The 17,566-nt window shown below is 39.5% G+C and overlaps 1 protein-coding gene across 1 annotated transcript in view; it reads left to right on the forward strand.

The window, feature by feature from the left end:
- Positions 1-9,448: 9,448 nt before the first annotated feature.
- The window catches only part of LOC149960219 (mitochondrial sodium/calcium exchanger protein-like), a 32,128-nt gene continuing 24,010 nt past the window's right edge, over positions 9,449-17,566 (forward strand). The window contains exon 1 of the mRNA XM_090166592.1: positions 9,449-9,512. Within this exon, the coding sequence (XP_090022718.1) occupies positions 9,477-9,512 (36 nt within the window). The 5' untranslated portion in view covers positions 9,449-9,476. The remainder of the gene's footprint in view (positions 9,513-17,566) is intronic.

The following is a 17,566-nucleotide window of genomic DNA, read 5'->3' on the forward strand; positions in this document are numbered from 1 at the left end:
CATTGAAAGTCGCTTGATGACTTAGGCGTTAGGTGGTGCCTTGAGTATTAGCCTCGCTGATTATTAATATATTTCTCTTTAAGAGAAGTTTTATATATGAAACCTGTCCCTTTAGGAACTTTCAAGGTACATGAAGGTCAACTTAACCCCCGAGTTTGAAAACAATCGGGGAGAAACACCTCGGGATGTCTCTTTGTAAGTGAAATTTCAGAGGGGTTGATAATTTTGCTACGCAGAAACACCCCCATCTACGACACTGATTGTAATTCCGACCACGAAGTGTCAAATCATCTAACACATATTTTACACCAAATAAACCCAGCCAAATTGAGTGGGAAACGGTTAACTGCAAAGTATAGCGTTAATGTGCAAGCCATGGGCTTTTCAACAACCTCGCGTGCGCGTAGAATTCCAGCTGTTGTTGGAGCTTTGATTCCCTGTAGTTTACAAGTTCGCAAGGCTCTCCCGCGAGCGCTGATGCGAAAGAGGTGTCTTCATATTCCATACCTTTCATTTATTCGGTGAGTAGATAACTTTTTTGTAATGGAACATTTTCAATACAATGTACTCTATGAATAATTAAAGGCTTTTACCGAATATTCGTCCGTATTTACAAGAGTTAGCAGAAACTTATACAGGTAGTTTCAAATGGTTATGCAAAAATTTTAAAGAGTTATAGGGGGTGAGTTGAGAAGTATACCTGTTTTTTCCCATTTTCCTACGATGAGTTAAAAGAGCGTCAGAGAGCTTCAAAGTGTGGCCTACTAGCCCCTGGAAGTAGGCTGCAAACCAAGAAACTTCTTAAAATATTTGCATAACATTTTAAAAACACCCTGTATATGTGTGCATTTGGAATGTCAATGGAAGACTGTAGTGGGCTTCTCATAGAAACGGGTGTGACTAGTCGACGTTAAGTCTTGTCTCGAAAAGAAGTTCATTTGGGCTACTCCCATTGAATCGAATCCCATTGAACCGAATTTATCCCGCTTATTTTTCCAGATTATAGCAAAATGGGGTTTTTTCGGTTGATTCGTAAATTTATTATTTAAAAAATTGGTTAAATGAGATTCGGTACACTCTTAAAACAAAAGGTGTATTTTCTTGTCCCATATTTAACACCTTAACAGGTTTATAAAGGATGTTATTTTACACATTAAAAAGCAGTTTTCCTGCTAGGGTGTTTATTTACACTGTTTGGGATGCTTAGGTCCTCCGTTTTGGTTACTTTTTTATACAGTTTGTGGTATAAACCTATTCCATTCAGGGTACAAGACTACTCCTTTTAGGGTACCAAACGACTCCCTTCAGGGTGCTACAATACTCCCTTTAAAGTGTTAAAATACTCCTTTTAGGGTACTAAACTACTGCCTTAAGGGAGCTACACCCTTACGAGGTGTTAAATCACTCAATTAACGGGGTAATATAACACCCTTTATACACCTTTTCAAGTTTTTAATTTGGGACAATAAAAATCCCTTTAGATCGTTTAAATTAACATTAAAGAGTGTTTTTTTACAGATATTACACCCTTAATATACCATTAAAACACCCTTTGTTTTAAGAGTGTAGAATGGGCCGTAACCGTTCATTTCCCGTCAAGGGGGTGATGAGTCCCAAAACATTTTTAGGGTGCGCCTCTGCTCGGGATGGCTTCGTAGTAACGGCACAAGACTTATGATTCCCTAAATTCATCCCACTTGGTCTGTAGCCTCAATTCGGTTTCATTTTCCCATAAACACTAGTTAGTGTAGGAGGCTGTTGGCTCGCGTGGCATGAAGGGCTTGCCATCACCCTCCTACGCAGTGTAACCCAGCCACCTGAATTAATGGCTTTAGTGTCGCTTGAGGACTTAGGCCTTAGGCTCAAACTAATACAAATGTTGAGCCGTCCACTGTTGGCCGGAAGTTACATGTTTCTTTTTTGGCCGCGTTCAGTAACAGCAAACGGTTGGACTTTTTTCACTTCCGGGATTGACGTCCCGTTTGCAAACGGAGAGTGAACGAAATAAGTGGCTGGAAGAGCGGGTTATTTTGTTGATCAACGCAATCGTGACGTCACAGCACGCGGGAAGGCTAGTTGCGGACGACACGACAGCCTATATTTTATAAATTGACAACAATCGTAAAAAAGCGTTCAACAGACGTGGCGTCACGATTGCAAACGGAGATCAACGCTTAATGAACAATTTCCCCTCCGTTGAGCGTCACTGAACACGGCCTTTATGGCCTAGATCAGCGGTTCCCAATTTCTTTTTGCTATGGAACCCTAAATTATGCAGCTAATACTGGCGGAACCCCAACTCATTTTTTTTACTTATCTTAGAAGACTGTTGCCACGACCAAAGATGACCGGGCTGTGAATTCTCGCAACCCCTGTGACCCTTCCACGGAACACCTTTTGGGAACCGCTGGCCTAGATGGATACCTTTCTCGTTAGAGACGTGGTTATGAACCTTTGCTTTTATCTAGACTTTTTCGTATTAGGGGTGCGTTCAGTAACGCCAATCTGGGAAAAATCGGTTTTTACTTGATGTTTGCTTGATGAGTGCTTATCGTCATAGTGACGTAGGAAGTTACTGAACGGTGTTTTTTCTAGTCAGCGCTTCTCTCCCTGATGGTTTTTTTTATGAGCATCGGATGCCCGTCGCGTGACGTCAAATCGGAAACGTATAAAATCGTACAGTAACAAACCAAAGAATATAGACCCCAGGAATCGAAAGAAAAACCGTTAATGTCTCGCCTCTCGAGAGCTTCCGGCTAGGCGAATCAATAGAACCGGAAATAAGCCCTTCAACCTATGTTTGACTTTGGAGGCTAGAGACAAGCAAATTATACTAGATAGAGCTGCAGTTTCCATTCCTGGGGTCTAAATTCTTTGAACAAAATGTTGGCATCGATTACTCAGTGATGTTTTTGATGAGCATTACTGAACGTACCCTACATGTAGGTATGTTTCGAGCCCCTCGATTTTCAAAATACTTCCTAAAGACTACTGAATTGCTGGGCGTTTTTCATTAAGTAACAACCACGGATTAGGGCTAGGCGAATATCAGTTCTTTGGGTATTTGCCAAATATCAAATTCTTCGGATAGCTTCGTTAATTGGTCAGTAGATGGCCTAATAAAGTTTTTAAAAAACTCAGAAAATGCAATGAATCTATGTTTCTATTCCGAAAGTCAGGGGTGAAGGAAATTTGAACCCCCTATTACATCTTGTGAAGACTCACTTCCCCTACATCATAGCATCGTCTGTTACGTTGACTTCTCTTCCGATCTCCCAAACTTAAGGACATATTCGTTCGCTGATTTTCGCAATCTAATAGGCCTTTCTATAAAGTAACATTGGCCTTCTTGTTTTGATGTTGCTGTTGCGTCACGGGTGACGTATCTATGACGTTTTACTAGGAAAAGCCCTGGACATAAAAGTAAATTCGATGAGGCATTTAAGCATAAACTGAACTGAACTTCTAGGAATTTCGTGACGAATGAGCTACATAAAACAAGTTCAGCAAGCGTAGCTTATTTTATAGAAAGGCTTATTGGCCAAAAAAATTAATTAAATAAAAAATTTGGGATGCAGCTACAAACGTAAGTAATAAGAATCAAGGCCTTACCAAAAATTTAATTTTCTATCAAATACATTTTAATTTAAGAACAAAATCGTAAAAATCACTTAAATAGGTAAATGGTCAACTAAGATTTCCCAAATGAATATTGGGATTTCCTTTCCATTTATATTATCCTACGTTAAAGGTTATCTTCAAGGTGTTTGAATTGCACTAGTTCCCGGCTCGAGCTCCACAAATAGGGCTGGAATAATATCCCACAATATGATTGGTGGAACGTGCAATCACGTGCTACTGAAGGAAAATAATTACTGTATTTTCATGAAGATATTGTTCAAACACATATGTGTGGCTCGTTAAGAACGGCTACACCGTACGTTATTTTAATACTCATGATTCCCTCGTATTTGTATCAAGCAAATTTTGTATAAAAAAGATGAAAATTGGTTTATATCCGAAATTATTTGTCCGTACATGAGCAAATGATGGATATACTTCTATGGGCTCATTTGATCTACACTTGGCTGAAGCAGATGTCTAACGAGCACCAATTACTCGATTGTTGAGGTGAAGGTTTAGTCCGATGCAGTCGTAGTAAACCAAAGTTCCCCGCTATACATGTATAGCTTTTGAAGTCTTAATGCTCATAAAACAATCGCGATTATTTCCTCTCCAGTTAAAGGCAAATTCGTTTAATATTAAAAGGTTTGAAGCCGTCAATATCGCGAGTAATTAAATTCTAAAAACCATAATTAGGTAGAAAACGCAAAAAAAGTTCCAAAAATTCAAGTCGTAAACCGCCAAATATGAAACGACTGAATAAAGATGTCACCTTAAACAGTCGGTCTGAGGTCTGCGTTCTAGACGGATGCATTGGAAGTAGACCCTAAGAATATTCGGGTTTGGATGATTTTGTAGCGTGACCGTCTTGCTAAACTGTACAACATCGTGTATCTTGAAAATTACAGGTAATTATGAAAGGAACAGTGTCTTAAATGGTCACGGAATCATTTGAAAAATTCGACCTGAATTTGAAGGGGCTCCTCCTCCTGATAGCGGATCCGACCGATCTAATCCCGTAGTTTTCACACTCAGCCACATCCGCACTCCTTATTAATATGAAAGAGGCTTTCTTCAAGTTTACGCAGTTAGTGCTCCATTGAATTAATCATCTTGGCAACTAAGCTCTCAAAAACGCCTTTAAAGGGAATATAACCTGCAAAGCAATCTTAATGGAAGACCCCTTAAATTTATCAAATTATCCTGTACAGTGGCGCCAAACATTTCTGAGGCCAAAGTCAAGAGCGGACAAATACCTGAGGTTATATTCCCTAAATTTAAGATTGACACACGCGATTTTATATTAGACGGTAGATAATCAAGATCTCGCACCCTAGATTCGAAATCATGGCCTCGCGCGTAGTCACAACCTTTTACCCATTTCCGGAATAGAATAACTATACGTAGTTTCCATAGTAACGAGCTAAAGATAGCCCCCTATAGCAACCGATGGAGCCCAATTTTTCAGAGGTCACGCGCCGGAAGTGGCTAATCGCTTGGTTACAAACCATCAATCGGAAAGTTTTCTGAATTCGAATATATTTTACGCAGTTCTATATTATTCTTGCTCCTACGGACTATAAACCCCAAAAGTAAATAAACGCCGCTTCTAGGGGTAAAAAGTGAATGTCAAATCATCCTGGTATCTCATTGGTTCCCTAATACTGACGTCATCCGAAGCACACGCCAGTGACATTTTTCCTTCCCCCTCTCGTGTCGGGGCAAAATTCGACCATGAGGCCCGCAGATGGTCTCAGCGTAGACATTTTCCCTAAGTTCATCAGCGAGAGAAAAATGTTATCAAGACCAATTATTATCGTAGGCAGCGGAACTGTAAATCATAGTTATCCCTTTACAAACCTATTCGTCTGTCATCGGGACTACAAAAGCGTAAATACTCCAGGATTTAGATCATTAAGTTAATAAGCCAAACGACAACGGTCTTTGAAGTGATTGGGATTTTATCGCGAATAGTCTTTCAAACTAGAGTAATAACTCGTAATAACACGTACGACATAAGTCGCGAGTTTGGCTACGAAGATAACGGTTAATGATCGCCTTTTAATCTAACGATAGCCGCGCTATCCTTGTCTATTATTCAACTAACAAAATGAAGATAGAAAAACTATTGTCAGTTGTGATTTTTTTATATCAATAAACGAGATAAGGTACTAGGCGATGCCTCACGAAACGTGACAATAGCAAAGAGTTTGTCTTATCTAGGAAAATTGGTCGTGAAACTGCCAATAGAAATAACTCTGCTCCATTGATTTGTTGACGCGACCAAATTTACAAGGCGTAAATTGAAAACGGGGAATGCTAATTGTTTTGTACAGTTTCGTCTTTTGGGGGAGTTCGCAATTTACGAAGGTGCTACCAGAACCAATAAAGGCTCCGAATCATTAAGAGTCGTATTGGAAAACTATAGTCTTTCTCGAAGTGCAAAGTGGTTATCACTCGCTGAAACAATTGAGAGGAAGATATCATTTCCGAAAGACTGTGCCCGCGTTCTTGATGCGCTAATGATTTTAGAACTTTATACTTAAGGGCTTTCAATCGAGCCTGGACTCGTCTTGGAGGTATTTAATATTTTATTAATTTAAGTGATTGAATTGGGATACGATGTACCCCTTATCTTTTGGGAAATTTCGAATCCCTAGGCATAAGATATTTTAGGGCCCATATAGGCTTGAGCTTTGTTAGAGCCAGTTGAACTTGCTCTAGCTTCGGCTCGGGCTCCTACCTTTAGGCAAATTTTGAACCCGTAGGCTTAAGAATTTTTAGAGCCCCTAGGCATAAGATTGGTTAGATCTCCTGCCCCTGGTCTAGCCCGACTCGGAAATTGCGGGTCCCTATTCTTAAGCCTATTCAGCCTATTGATCAATTCGTCACAAGATTTATGAAGTAAGATGGTGTTTCCTATAAGTAGACGCATCAATTCTCGTGGCTACTATTTTGCTACCAAGCTACACATACGGTTAAACACAGTGTGTAGCCTTTGTAACCGGTTTATCAGAATAGGGTAGACTTCACTCTTCTTGAATTTTCTCTATTTTAAAAACATTTAAATAGTTTCCAAAAAACCATTAACTATTTATTTTGGCACACCACTAGCGTAATAAAATTAATTAGTATCTTTTTGAAATATTTTAACTATTCTCCGCGATATTCCCATTCGTTCGTGTGTATTTATTTTTGTATAAACACAGTTTTGTTAATAATTAATTTTTGTTGTAATTCAAAAGCTGCTAGTATGTAGGGGGAACTTGCAGAATTGTAGTTTGTGAAGCATAAAGCTATGTCTTTTCCTGGCTTAACATGGCTATTATACCAAGAACGTATTAAAGTAACTAAGAACTATGAAAATATTAACTGTGGGCCAGGCCCGTCTTAAGACCCTTTGTGGCCCTGGGCTAAATTATTTCTCAAGACCTTTGCGATTCACAACGGTCTAAATTTAACTAATACTTTTAATTTCAAAAGAATAACATAGGTCTACTGAAAATAGGATTTTTACTGACAGTGAACCGCTGTTACGTTTTAGAAATTGTTGGTACCGTATGTACGCAATGTGGCGATGAGTCAAATTACTTTAGACGTAACTAAAAGATGCATAATATTAAATGAGCATAAATAATATATAACCAACTAAACCATTATCCCTAGACTAGAGGGTATATGGCTGGCCTTGCCGGGGGCCCCCAAACTGGCTGGGGACCCTGGGCACCATGAAGTTATATTTCTCAAACTCAGAAGAAAATTGACTGGTGCCCTCGAGTGTTCAAATTTGTATATAGTCGTAACCAATGAAGTCTTTAAATTATAATTTATTACAACTCATTATTATTATAGAATCGTACGATGTAGGCTTTAAATTGTCATGAAAATTGGGAGAGTTTATTACGAGGTGGAAGTTGGGTTCGATAGGATAAATGTATTTTCATTGAGAAACGGCTGTTAAAGTTTCGAGGCTTTAAGCCGCGATTTGCATAAACATGTTGATATTCGCTATTTTTCCAATTCAACGGTTGCATTTTCTCTGGAAGTTTGCCTTTCAGGTACTTGTACTCGAATTTTATATTCAGAGCAATTAGGTTAAAATTAAAAGCCTAACTAGCTAATTAAACATTGTGATATTTTCTGTCATATTTCGAAGCTTAAGCAAATATTAAAGAAACGAATATATTTTTTCACAAAGTTGGTCGAGTGTGGACTTTTCTGTAGTGTTAGCTTTGACTAAAATAAATTCTGCTGTGGTATTGTGCCTTATGCAGTGGCTTGTTAGCAGGGCCGCCGAGACCGTGCCCTGGCCCCGGTAAAATAATAATTCCGGGCCCTAACCCCTAAGAGAGCCGTTGCTACTGGAGATAGTGATACTTTTTCGGCGAGAAACCCTGGTAAAGTATACGTCGATTGCTCAAACCAGGGCCCCCAGGCTTCATGGGCCCCTGTACTTTATACCGGCTTCCCTGTTCTCTTGTCGGGCCTGCTTTGTTAGTTATTCTACCTGAAAATATCTGTCTTAGTCCAGATAAATTAAGCGGTTACAGGAAATCTTTGTATCATGTGTACTGAAAGTAATATTAGATTTCCACGCTCTTAACATAATCTAGCCAGCAAATTTAATTTTAATAATTCAAGTAAACAGCAAACAAGTAAAATGTAAAAATCAAACCGAGAGATTTAACATTTGACATTTACAAAGCATTACAGAAAAACACGTTGATTTTAACGGTAATAGTAAATTGTAGGGAGCTGTGGGTTGAAGCGCTTGTCATCACCCTCCTACGCATCGGAACCGAGCGATCGTAACTACCTGAGTTAAAGGCTTTAAAAGTACATGTAGCTATTTGACTTGGGCGTACGGTTGGGATAGACAGATTATGGTTTTATATTAACGAAACATATAGCTAGAAGTACTTTTAATAGTGAAACAAAATTTAGGTGATGAAAATACGCTAAGTTCAGTGCTCGCTATTTGAAACGCGGTCATATTTTTAACGGAAAACGTTATTGTTAAGTAATACCACTCCCACGTGATATGGCGTCTCGCATTTCAGTCCAAAATAATTATTTCCCTGAGGAAAATAAGCCACGGAGGAAAATGACGTTGCTATGTAAACATTTTATTCGATTTCTGGTGTTAAAATTATGCATATACTACAATGAGTATGTTGAGACGATTTTTGGCGTTTCGTTCAATCTATCTCACGGGCTGCCAGAATGTTCCTCGCCTTAAACGTCAATCAAAACGACCCGGTATCTCATTGGTTCCCTAAAACTGACGTCTTCTGAGGCAATCGATGCGGTTGACGTACCAATCAGCAAATAAGAGCGCTTTCCCCTCTCATCTCGTGGGACAACCAGACCATGGTTCCCGTGAACCGACATGGTTCCCGTGAACCGACATAGCCAATTTTCATAAAAATATACAATAGGCGATAGCACAAATTGCAAGGTATACTGGGTGAAATTTCTTTCGGGAAACATTTGAGCGCCATCAAACGGTAGAAGTCTTTAAACATAGTCACGTTATTATAAAATTGCTTTAAAGTTTAGTAGTTTACCGTTCAGTTTCATTAAATTAACCTAGGCTTAGTGACGCAGTCCCTATGTTTTGACCACGGCCAAACCCGATCGCGGAAGCACGTTGTAGAAGCTGGAACTTGGCAGTGCCTTGATGCATTTCCGGGAACATTTTAACAAGTTAGCTAAGACCAAAAATATTTACGCTATCGCATACATTGTTTGGGCTTAATAAAAATATAACATTTTCAGATATTAAGAAAATAAGAACGCTAAAATTAGTTATTTGGTTACAGATTCACAAAAATTCGTTTGGAGATATTTTTATGGAGGCGATTAATGAGGACTTAATCAATTCAGAGGTAAGTCAATAAGTACTAAGGTCATTTCAAATAATATTACCCTACGAGATTGTAAAGGAAAGACTACGAAGTGCTGTCAGTACAACTCTGATTTTACCTGTACCATAGCCTGATAAAGCTCTTACAAGTTTCCCTTACACGTATCGGAAAGGTCGCTTAACCTGTCTATTAAATAAATACTTAATTTGAGTTATTTAATTTTAATATCGATTATTTTTGTTTGTTTCCCACGGATCATTGTAAGCTCTACAGCCTTATAATAGGGTAATCCTTAGCAGTGTGTCAAGTAGTGTGTATAAGTCGAAAGCCCCCGACCAATTTGAATAAGTTAAAAAACTAATAATAAATTAAGAAGCAAATTAATAATAAAACATTTTATCGAGGTATTTCTTAAACCAACAACTTAATTTCGTTTGAGTAGACAAGTTTCCATAGCGCTGGCGTTAGCCTAAAATAGCTCTCTATTCAGCGTACCGTCCCTAATTTGTTGGTCAAAGGCTATTTTCAAAAAGGTAAATTTATGAGCGTACTTGGATATATTCAACAGACAGGCGATAAGGAAAACACGCGCTTAATATTTGATTAGCCATAAGTAATCGGATAGATCTTCAATAGCGCTCTTTTTCAAGGTCATATTTTATGTTCATGAACTCATGACATAATGATCTATCAACTGAATGATAAAATTAATAATCTAATATCTTTGATTAATTTATTTCGTACGTGAGATAGAACAAACGCATTTATAATAGACAGGGTAAGCCAACCCTCCAAAACGTGCAGGGGGAAGTTGGGGAACTTGTAGAAGTGTAGCATAGACTGGTTCAGCCAGCACCAGAAAACGAAACGTGTAGGGGTAAGTTGGGTAAGTTGGGGAACTTGTAGAAGTGTAGCATAGACTGGTTCAGCCAGCACCAGAAAACGAAACGTGTAGGGGTAAGTTGGGTAAGTTGGGGAACTTGTAGAAGTGTAGCATAGACTGGTTCAGCCAGCACCAGAAAACGAAACGTGTAGGGATAAGTTGGGTAAGTTGGAGAACTTGTAGAAGTGTAGCATAGACTGGTTCAGCCAGCACCAGAAAACGAAACGTGTAGGGGTAAGTTGGGTAAGTTGGGGAACTTGTAGAAGTGTAGCATAGACTGGTTCAGCCAGCACCAGAAAACGAAACGTGTAGGTGTAAGTTGGGTAAGTTGGGGACCTTGTAGAAGTGTAGCATGGACTGGTTGAGCCAGCACCAGAAAACGAAACGTGTAGGGATAAGTTGGCTAAGTTGGGGAACTTGTAGAAGTGTAGAATAGACTGGTTCAGCCAACCCTCCAAAACGTGCAGGGGTTAGTTGGGGAACTTGTAGAAGTGTAGCATAGACTGGTTCAGCCAGCACCAGAAAACGAAACGTGTAGGGGTTAGTTGGGTAAGTTGGGGAACTTGTAGAAGTGTAGCATAGACAGGTTCAGTCAGCACCAGAAAACAAAACGTGTAGGGGTAAGTTGGGGAACTTGTAGAAGTGTAGCATAGACTGGTTCAGCCAGCACCAGAAAACGAAACGTGTAGGGGTGAGTTGGGGAACTTGTAGAAATGTAGCATAGACTGGTTCAGCCAGCACCAGAAAACGAAACGTGTAGGGGTAAGTTGGGTAAGTTGGGAAACTTGTAGAAGTGTAGCATAGACTGGTTCAGCCAGCACCAGAAAACGAAACTTGTAGGGATAAGTTGAGTAAGTTGGGGAACTTGTAGAAGTGTAGCATAGACTGGTTCAGCCAGCACCAGAAAACGAAACTTGTAGGGATAAGTTGGGTAAGTTGGGGAACTTGTAGAAGTGTAGCATAGACCTGGTTCAGAAATATGACGTTGTCGTAACTTTGTTTATAGACTTAATTAGTATGCAAGGTTTGAACATATTTTAAATATGAGTCAGTGACGCAAATGGGATATGATTTAATAGTTATGGCTTGTAGAAAATGGCGGCGCCCACATTTGCGAAGTCTATGTCGTTTGAAATAAAAATCTAAATAAATAACCATGTTTCTTTTGGTATTGTCAGACTATATATATATTTCTTGAAATGCTTTTAAAAAGAGGCTCTAATTGACATTAGCTTAAGTGCATTAATTGGCAACAATGTGTATAATTCACGATAAAAATAGAAATTAGTTGTACAGGGGTGTAGCATCTGGGGGGACCTGGGGAAAAAGTACACCCCTGAAATTTAGACTGAGGAACAACCTATGCAATTGCCCCCCCCCTGAAAAATGCTCATTTCAGCTCAAAATTAAGTAATTTAATGAACCACATTCCGCAAACATTAAGAAAAACGGAATACCCCATTTTAATTTAAACAAAAACCAAATCGACCTTTTATAAATGTAATGCGAAAATATTATTTTCTTAATAATAATAACGATATTTTCTAAGTACAAACTATCACATATAACATATTATATGTTTGGCGATGGCCGCCATTTTTAGCTAAACATTTTTATATATAGGGAAGAGCATGGGTGACGTACTAGGACGTCACAGTGCCATTACTCTATCCCACTATTAGGGATTAGGGGTGGAAATTTATTCTCTCAATTACTAAAAGGCAATCCGTCAAAAAGTCCAAAGTAGGGTCTTCGAGCGGGTCCCAAAACATACAGTGGAAGGCCACCAACCGTCTCACCCGTCTCACCCGTCCCACCAGTACCACCCGTTCCTTCCGCGAGTATACAGCGGAAGGCCTCCTCCCATCCCATCCGTTACACCGCTCCTTCCGCGAGTATACAGTGGAAGACCTCACCGGCCCGATCAACCCGCGTCAGGTGTGGGTGGTGAACAGCCAAAGGCAGGGTGGTGCTGGTGGTGATCGTAAAAAGGCAGGGTGGTGAATTATTAACGTTTCTCCACGTCAGGTGTGGGTAATGAACACCCAAAGGCAGGGGTGATGATGAAGGGTAAATACTTAGGTGGTGTATTACCAAAGGCAGGGGTGGCGTTGGTGGGGAATTGTAGAAGGCAGCCACCTTTCTGTGTATTAATGGTTGACGGTCAGCTCTTTACCCACCTCCGGAAAAGAAGGGTTATGATCCTGATTGACAGTCCCCGCTTTTCGTTGGGTGGAGAACTAGTAAAGCTAAGACATCAATGGTGGTGATCGTGTAAAGCTATAGAGAGTGGTGAATATGAAAAGGTACCGACTGTACCCCGCTAAAATGAAAGGTTTATAGAAGGCAGCAGCCTTTCTCTGTATTAATGATAGAAAGTCCCAACCTGCAGAGAAGACGAGTTTTAATCCTGATTGACAGTCCCCACTTTTTCACCACCTGTATGAATCGCGTACGTTTCACCGATACTATTGAATACGTTCTACCGTACGAAGACCGTGTAAATTACGAAATAAGAAATAAACAACATTTTAATATGCAAATTTAGATTTAAATTTGAACCATTGATTTCCCCGGTATTATTTTCCTAGTGAGGGTTCCCTCTCCGAAATACTTCATGTACCCAAAATTGGACCGCAAGTTTCTTCTTTTTAGGGGAATCTCTATGGGAGTTTAAAATTACAATAAAGCTTGTTAAATTCTACTCTAAGATTAAAACCACCTGACAACTTCTCGAAATAAACAACAATTTACAACTTTAATGATTTTATAAACTTTACAAAAGAATCGAGGCTATTGGCCGGTCTGAACCGTTATAAAAACACTTCTCGCGTCCTTCCGCTACATGTCTACCCAGCGCTTCTCTTTTTTATTTTAAAGGCAAAGTTCGAGAACAAGGGGGCTATTCCCATTCTCTTCGGGAAGGGGAACCAAGCTTTGTTTATTTTCAAAGGGGGCGGGGCAAATATAATACAATAATAACTAGAACTTTTAGACATGATTCGTCTTTTAACATTCCGCCCGATGAGACCTGGTGGCTCTCATAAGTTCAATATATATAACAATTTTTTTTTTATTTCTAAGTTACACAACAGTTTAACTGGTCTTTTCAAAATGCTCCCATATGATAGTTTCACAAAACATGATCTGATTATCTCGTCCCTTCCTAGATCAGTTTTTACCACTCTTCCCAGCTTCCAAGTTTGACGTGGTTGGTTGTTTTCGACTATCAGAACTACGTCACCAATCTTCAATTTCACTCCTGGTGTAGACTTTTGTACATCATGGGCTGACCTAAGATCCAAAATATATTCCTTTCTCCGTCTTTTCCAGATTCGATTCAGTAGCGTCTCCTGATATCTTCTTCTCAGGGTATTCCCTTTCACGTCGCTAGGTTTTAAGTTCTCTATGGGAAAAGAAGTACTTCGGTTGGGGATTAGGAAATGCAATGGGGTAAGAGGTGACAAATCTTTTGCGTCTTCGTTCAAGTAGGTGATTGGCCGAGAGTTTATTATATTCGAAACCTCTACCAATAGGCGTTTAAATAAAAGATCATCCATCACCGATTATAGAGTTTGTGCTGCTGCGACTGGACATATAACTGGTTTGTCTATGGTTTCTCTTTATACTGCCAAAGCTACGAATTTTCTATGCATGGATCTGGCAGCATTTTTCAACAGGAGGGCAAGACAGTCAGAGAGGGGTTTATGTAACCGCCTTATCAGTACTTAGTTCTTCAAAGTTTAAAAGAGCACTACCAAGATTCTTCTTTAGTACTTGTTTGGTAGAGCGTACCAGCCTTTCCCACCATCCACCTTCCCAAGGAGACTTGGGGACAATGTACTTCCATTTAACGCCTTTAGAGTTGCAGAATTCCTTGACCCTCCTATTTTGAGCGATGTGATAAAGCCTGCTTATTTCTCTGTTTGCCTTTTTAAAAGTCAGGGAGTTGTCTGAATACATAATTTCGATGACACCAGTTCTAAATGAATGGCCCTTGTCACGGCACAGGTGAAAAAGGCTATATAGGACTTCGTTGTACTGGCTTTCTTCTTAGTCGAACCCTTCGATTGTTCCAAATCGGTTTTTCCGAAGTCCTTTATAATCAAAGGTCCAGCGAAGTCTATCCCCGAAATGGCGAATGGAGGTGATTTGCAAACCCTATCCTTGGGTTAGGGAGCAGTTTTTTCGCTATATGGTTTTGACAGATGATACAACGGCTTATGACTTGCTTTGTCGCTTGTCGACCTTTTAATATCCAATAATTTTCTCGAAGAGTTGCTAATGTCGTAGACACTCCTGCGTGCATTAAATTCTCATGTTCTTTCAAAATTATCAGCTCCGTCAAGTGGTTCTTGTTTGGAAGTAATATTGGGTGCTTTTCGGAATAGGTGAACCGTGAATTCCGTGTATTGTAATCTTCCTCCAACTCGCAGTATCTGATTTTCGTCGATAAAAGGATTCAATTGTTCTAATGGAGAGTCCTTAGTGATGGGTTTCTTCTCTCTTATAGCTTTGATGTCCTTCTGAAAGGCAGAATTCTGAGTTTCCAAAACCCAATAGTATTTTGACGTTTTTAATTCTTCAGTTGTTAATGTCTCCGATTTCTGTACGGTAATATAAATTTATCATGTTCCGTTTGCGTAAAGTCTTTTAAGCGAAATGATAATTGGGTTGGAAGAGTGGTAAAATTACGGCTCTTCGTTTTTCCAACTGCTTTTCTACCAAAAATGAACCCAAAATGGACCAAAAGTACCCTAAAAGCGACCAAAGTCACAGTGACTCTTTTATCACTATCTCCCCGTTACGTCCATTCAGAAATTCGAAGTCAATAACAATAGATTTTTTTATTCCTATAAAAATAAATTTTAGTACATTCACCCAAGTACGTTTTCTGAAAATATAATCTCTAAATGAAAATATACTTACGTATAGCTTGTTGGTTCCATCTTTGAATACGTTTGAATGTTTTTTCGATCAGGATTTCTCGGTTATTTATACTATCACATTGCGCAAGAATTAGTAACAATGGAAACACTGTAACGGAGAATCACACAGCCTCCTTGTAACCTCTTTGATATTTAAATAATACTGGTGAAATTAAAGGTTCAAATTTAAACTCTATACTCGCAAGGAATAATATATACCGTTTTACCAGAGTGTTTCAGATAACGTTTACTTATTCCACACCTTCAATCCATTTATTTTCACATTAATTTGATATAACCTTGTATCCACTAAATTATAGAGAGGATTGGAAGATCATAGTAACAGTGAAAAAGCATTGCTTGGAATTATAGATATTGGGGTGGAGGAGTGGTAAAATTATGGCTCTTCGTTTTTTAAATTGCGAAACAAGGGCTACTTGGGGAAATCGGGGAAATCGGGGATCTAACTCCACTTTGTCGCGACACCTTACGCCGGTTTTTCCGAGCCTCACTGACCATGTCAAAAATTAGGTATACGTAAGCTTAAACCAAAAATGGACCAAAAATGGACCAAAATGGGCCAAAAGTACCCTAAAAGCGACCAAAGTCACCATTATCGGCCCTATGTACCCTATTTCGGACCAAAAGTACCCGAAACTGGATCTACTAGCTTTATTGTAATGTTAAACTCCCATAGAGATTCCCCTAAAAAGAAGAAACTTGCGGTCCAATTTTGGGTACATGAAGTATTTCGGAGAGGGAACCCTCACTAGGAAAATAATACCGGGGAAATCAATGGTCCAAATTTAAATCTAAATTTGCATATTAAAATGTTGTTTATTTCTTATTTCGTAATTTACACGGTCTTCGTACGGTAGAACGTATTCAATAGTATCGGTGAAACGTACGCGATTCATACAGGTGGTGAAAAAGCGGGGAATGTCAATCAGGATTAAAACTCGTCTTCTCTGCAGGTTGGGACTTTCTATCATTAATACAGAGAAAGGCTGCTGCCTTCTATAAACCTTTCATTTTAGCGGGGTACAGTCGGTACCTTTTCATATTCACCACTCTCTATAGCTTTACACGATCACCACCATTGATGTCTTAGCTTTACTAGTTATCCACCCAACGAAAAGCGGGGACTGTCAATCAGGATCATAACCCTTCTTTTCCGGAGGTGGGTAAAGAGCTGACCGTCAACCATTAATACACAGAAAGGTGGCTGCCTTCTACAATTCCCCACCAGCGCCACCCCGGCCTTTGGTAATACACCACCTAAGTATTTACCCTTCATCATCACCCCTGCCTTTGGGTGTTCACCACCCGTACCTGACGTGGAGAAACGTTAATAACTCACCACCCTGCCTTTGGCTGTTCACCACCCACACCTGACGCGGGTTGATCGGGCCGGTGAGGTCTTCCACTGTATACTCGCGGAAGGAACGGGTGGTACTGGTGGGACGGGTGAGACGGGTGGTGGCCTTCCACTGTATGTTTTGGTACCCGCTCAAAGACCCTACTGTCCAATTGAACCCCTGGCGGTGAAATGTTGCTACGCCCCTTTAACTGTATTTGATGAACGATAGAAAATCTCCTTCATCAACTAAGTGAAAATTTGCATTGTTTCGTTTTACCGTCAGATTGTGTTACGTAACGAAAAAATATCAATAAACATTATTTGTAGAATGAATTCGGATAATTAGAAGGAGAGATATGAGTGGTTTTATATTAGCCTGATCCGCCATTTTGAAATGGCCGCCATCTTGAATAGCAGGGGCGATAGACGTAGTACGATTTCCTTCGTATAGTGACCTTTTTACCATAAATATTTGTATCAATTTGCTTACCGCGTTGCTACCCGAAATAGGTCTACTGGACTAAAATGATTCGCTACCCTTCGTACATAAATTCTAACTCCAGTCTCGAATCAAATTTTAAAATTTTAATAATTCGCCTTATTGAAAGCAACTTCTAATTTCCTTTTATCCTTTTTGGTACAGAGGTAGAAGCGCGCTTCGACGGATCGCTTTTATGTGTGTATATTTTCATTGTTCACCGGTGGCTGATATCGCCAGTTGTCAATCGAAATTTGCGCAATAATAGATACAGATATTAAGCCCGTCCAATGAAATGCCTACGTGAAACGCCTAGACTGGCTGAATTTCATTGAGCGAATAATATTGTTACGTCAATTTCGTCACTTAGCACTCGTCATGACCTAATTAAAATCATTAGAAAAAAACTAATTTAAAGGAAAATGT

The sequence above is a fragment of the Leiobunum rupestre genome, chromosome 2 (assembly GCF_980474605.1).
Source record: "Leiobunum rupestre chromosome 2, qqLeiRupe1.1.hap1, whole genome shotgun sequence".
Taxonomy (NCBI): Eukaryota; Metazoa; Arthropoda; class Arachnida; order Opiliones; family Sclerosomatidae; genus Leiobunum; species Leiobunum rupestre.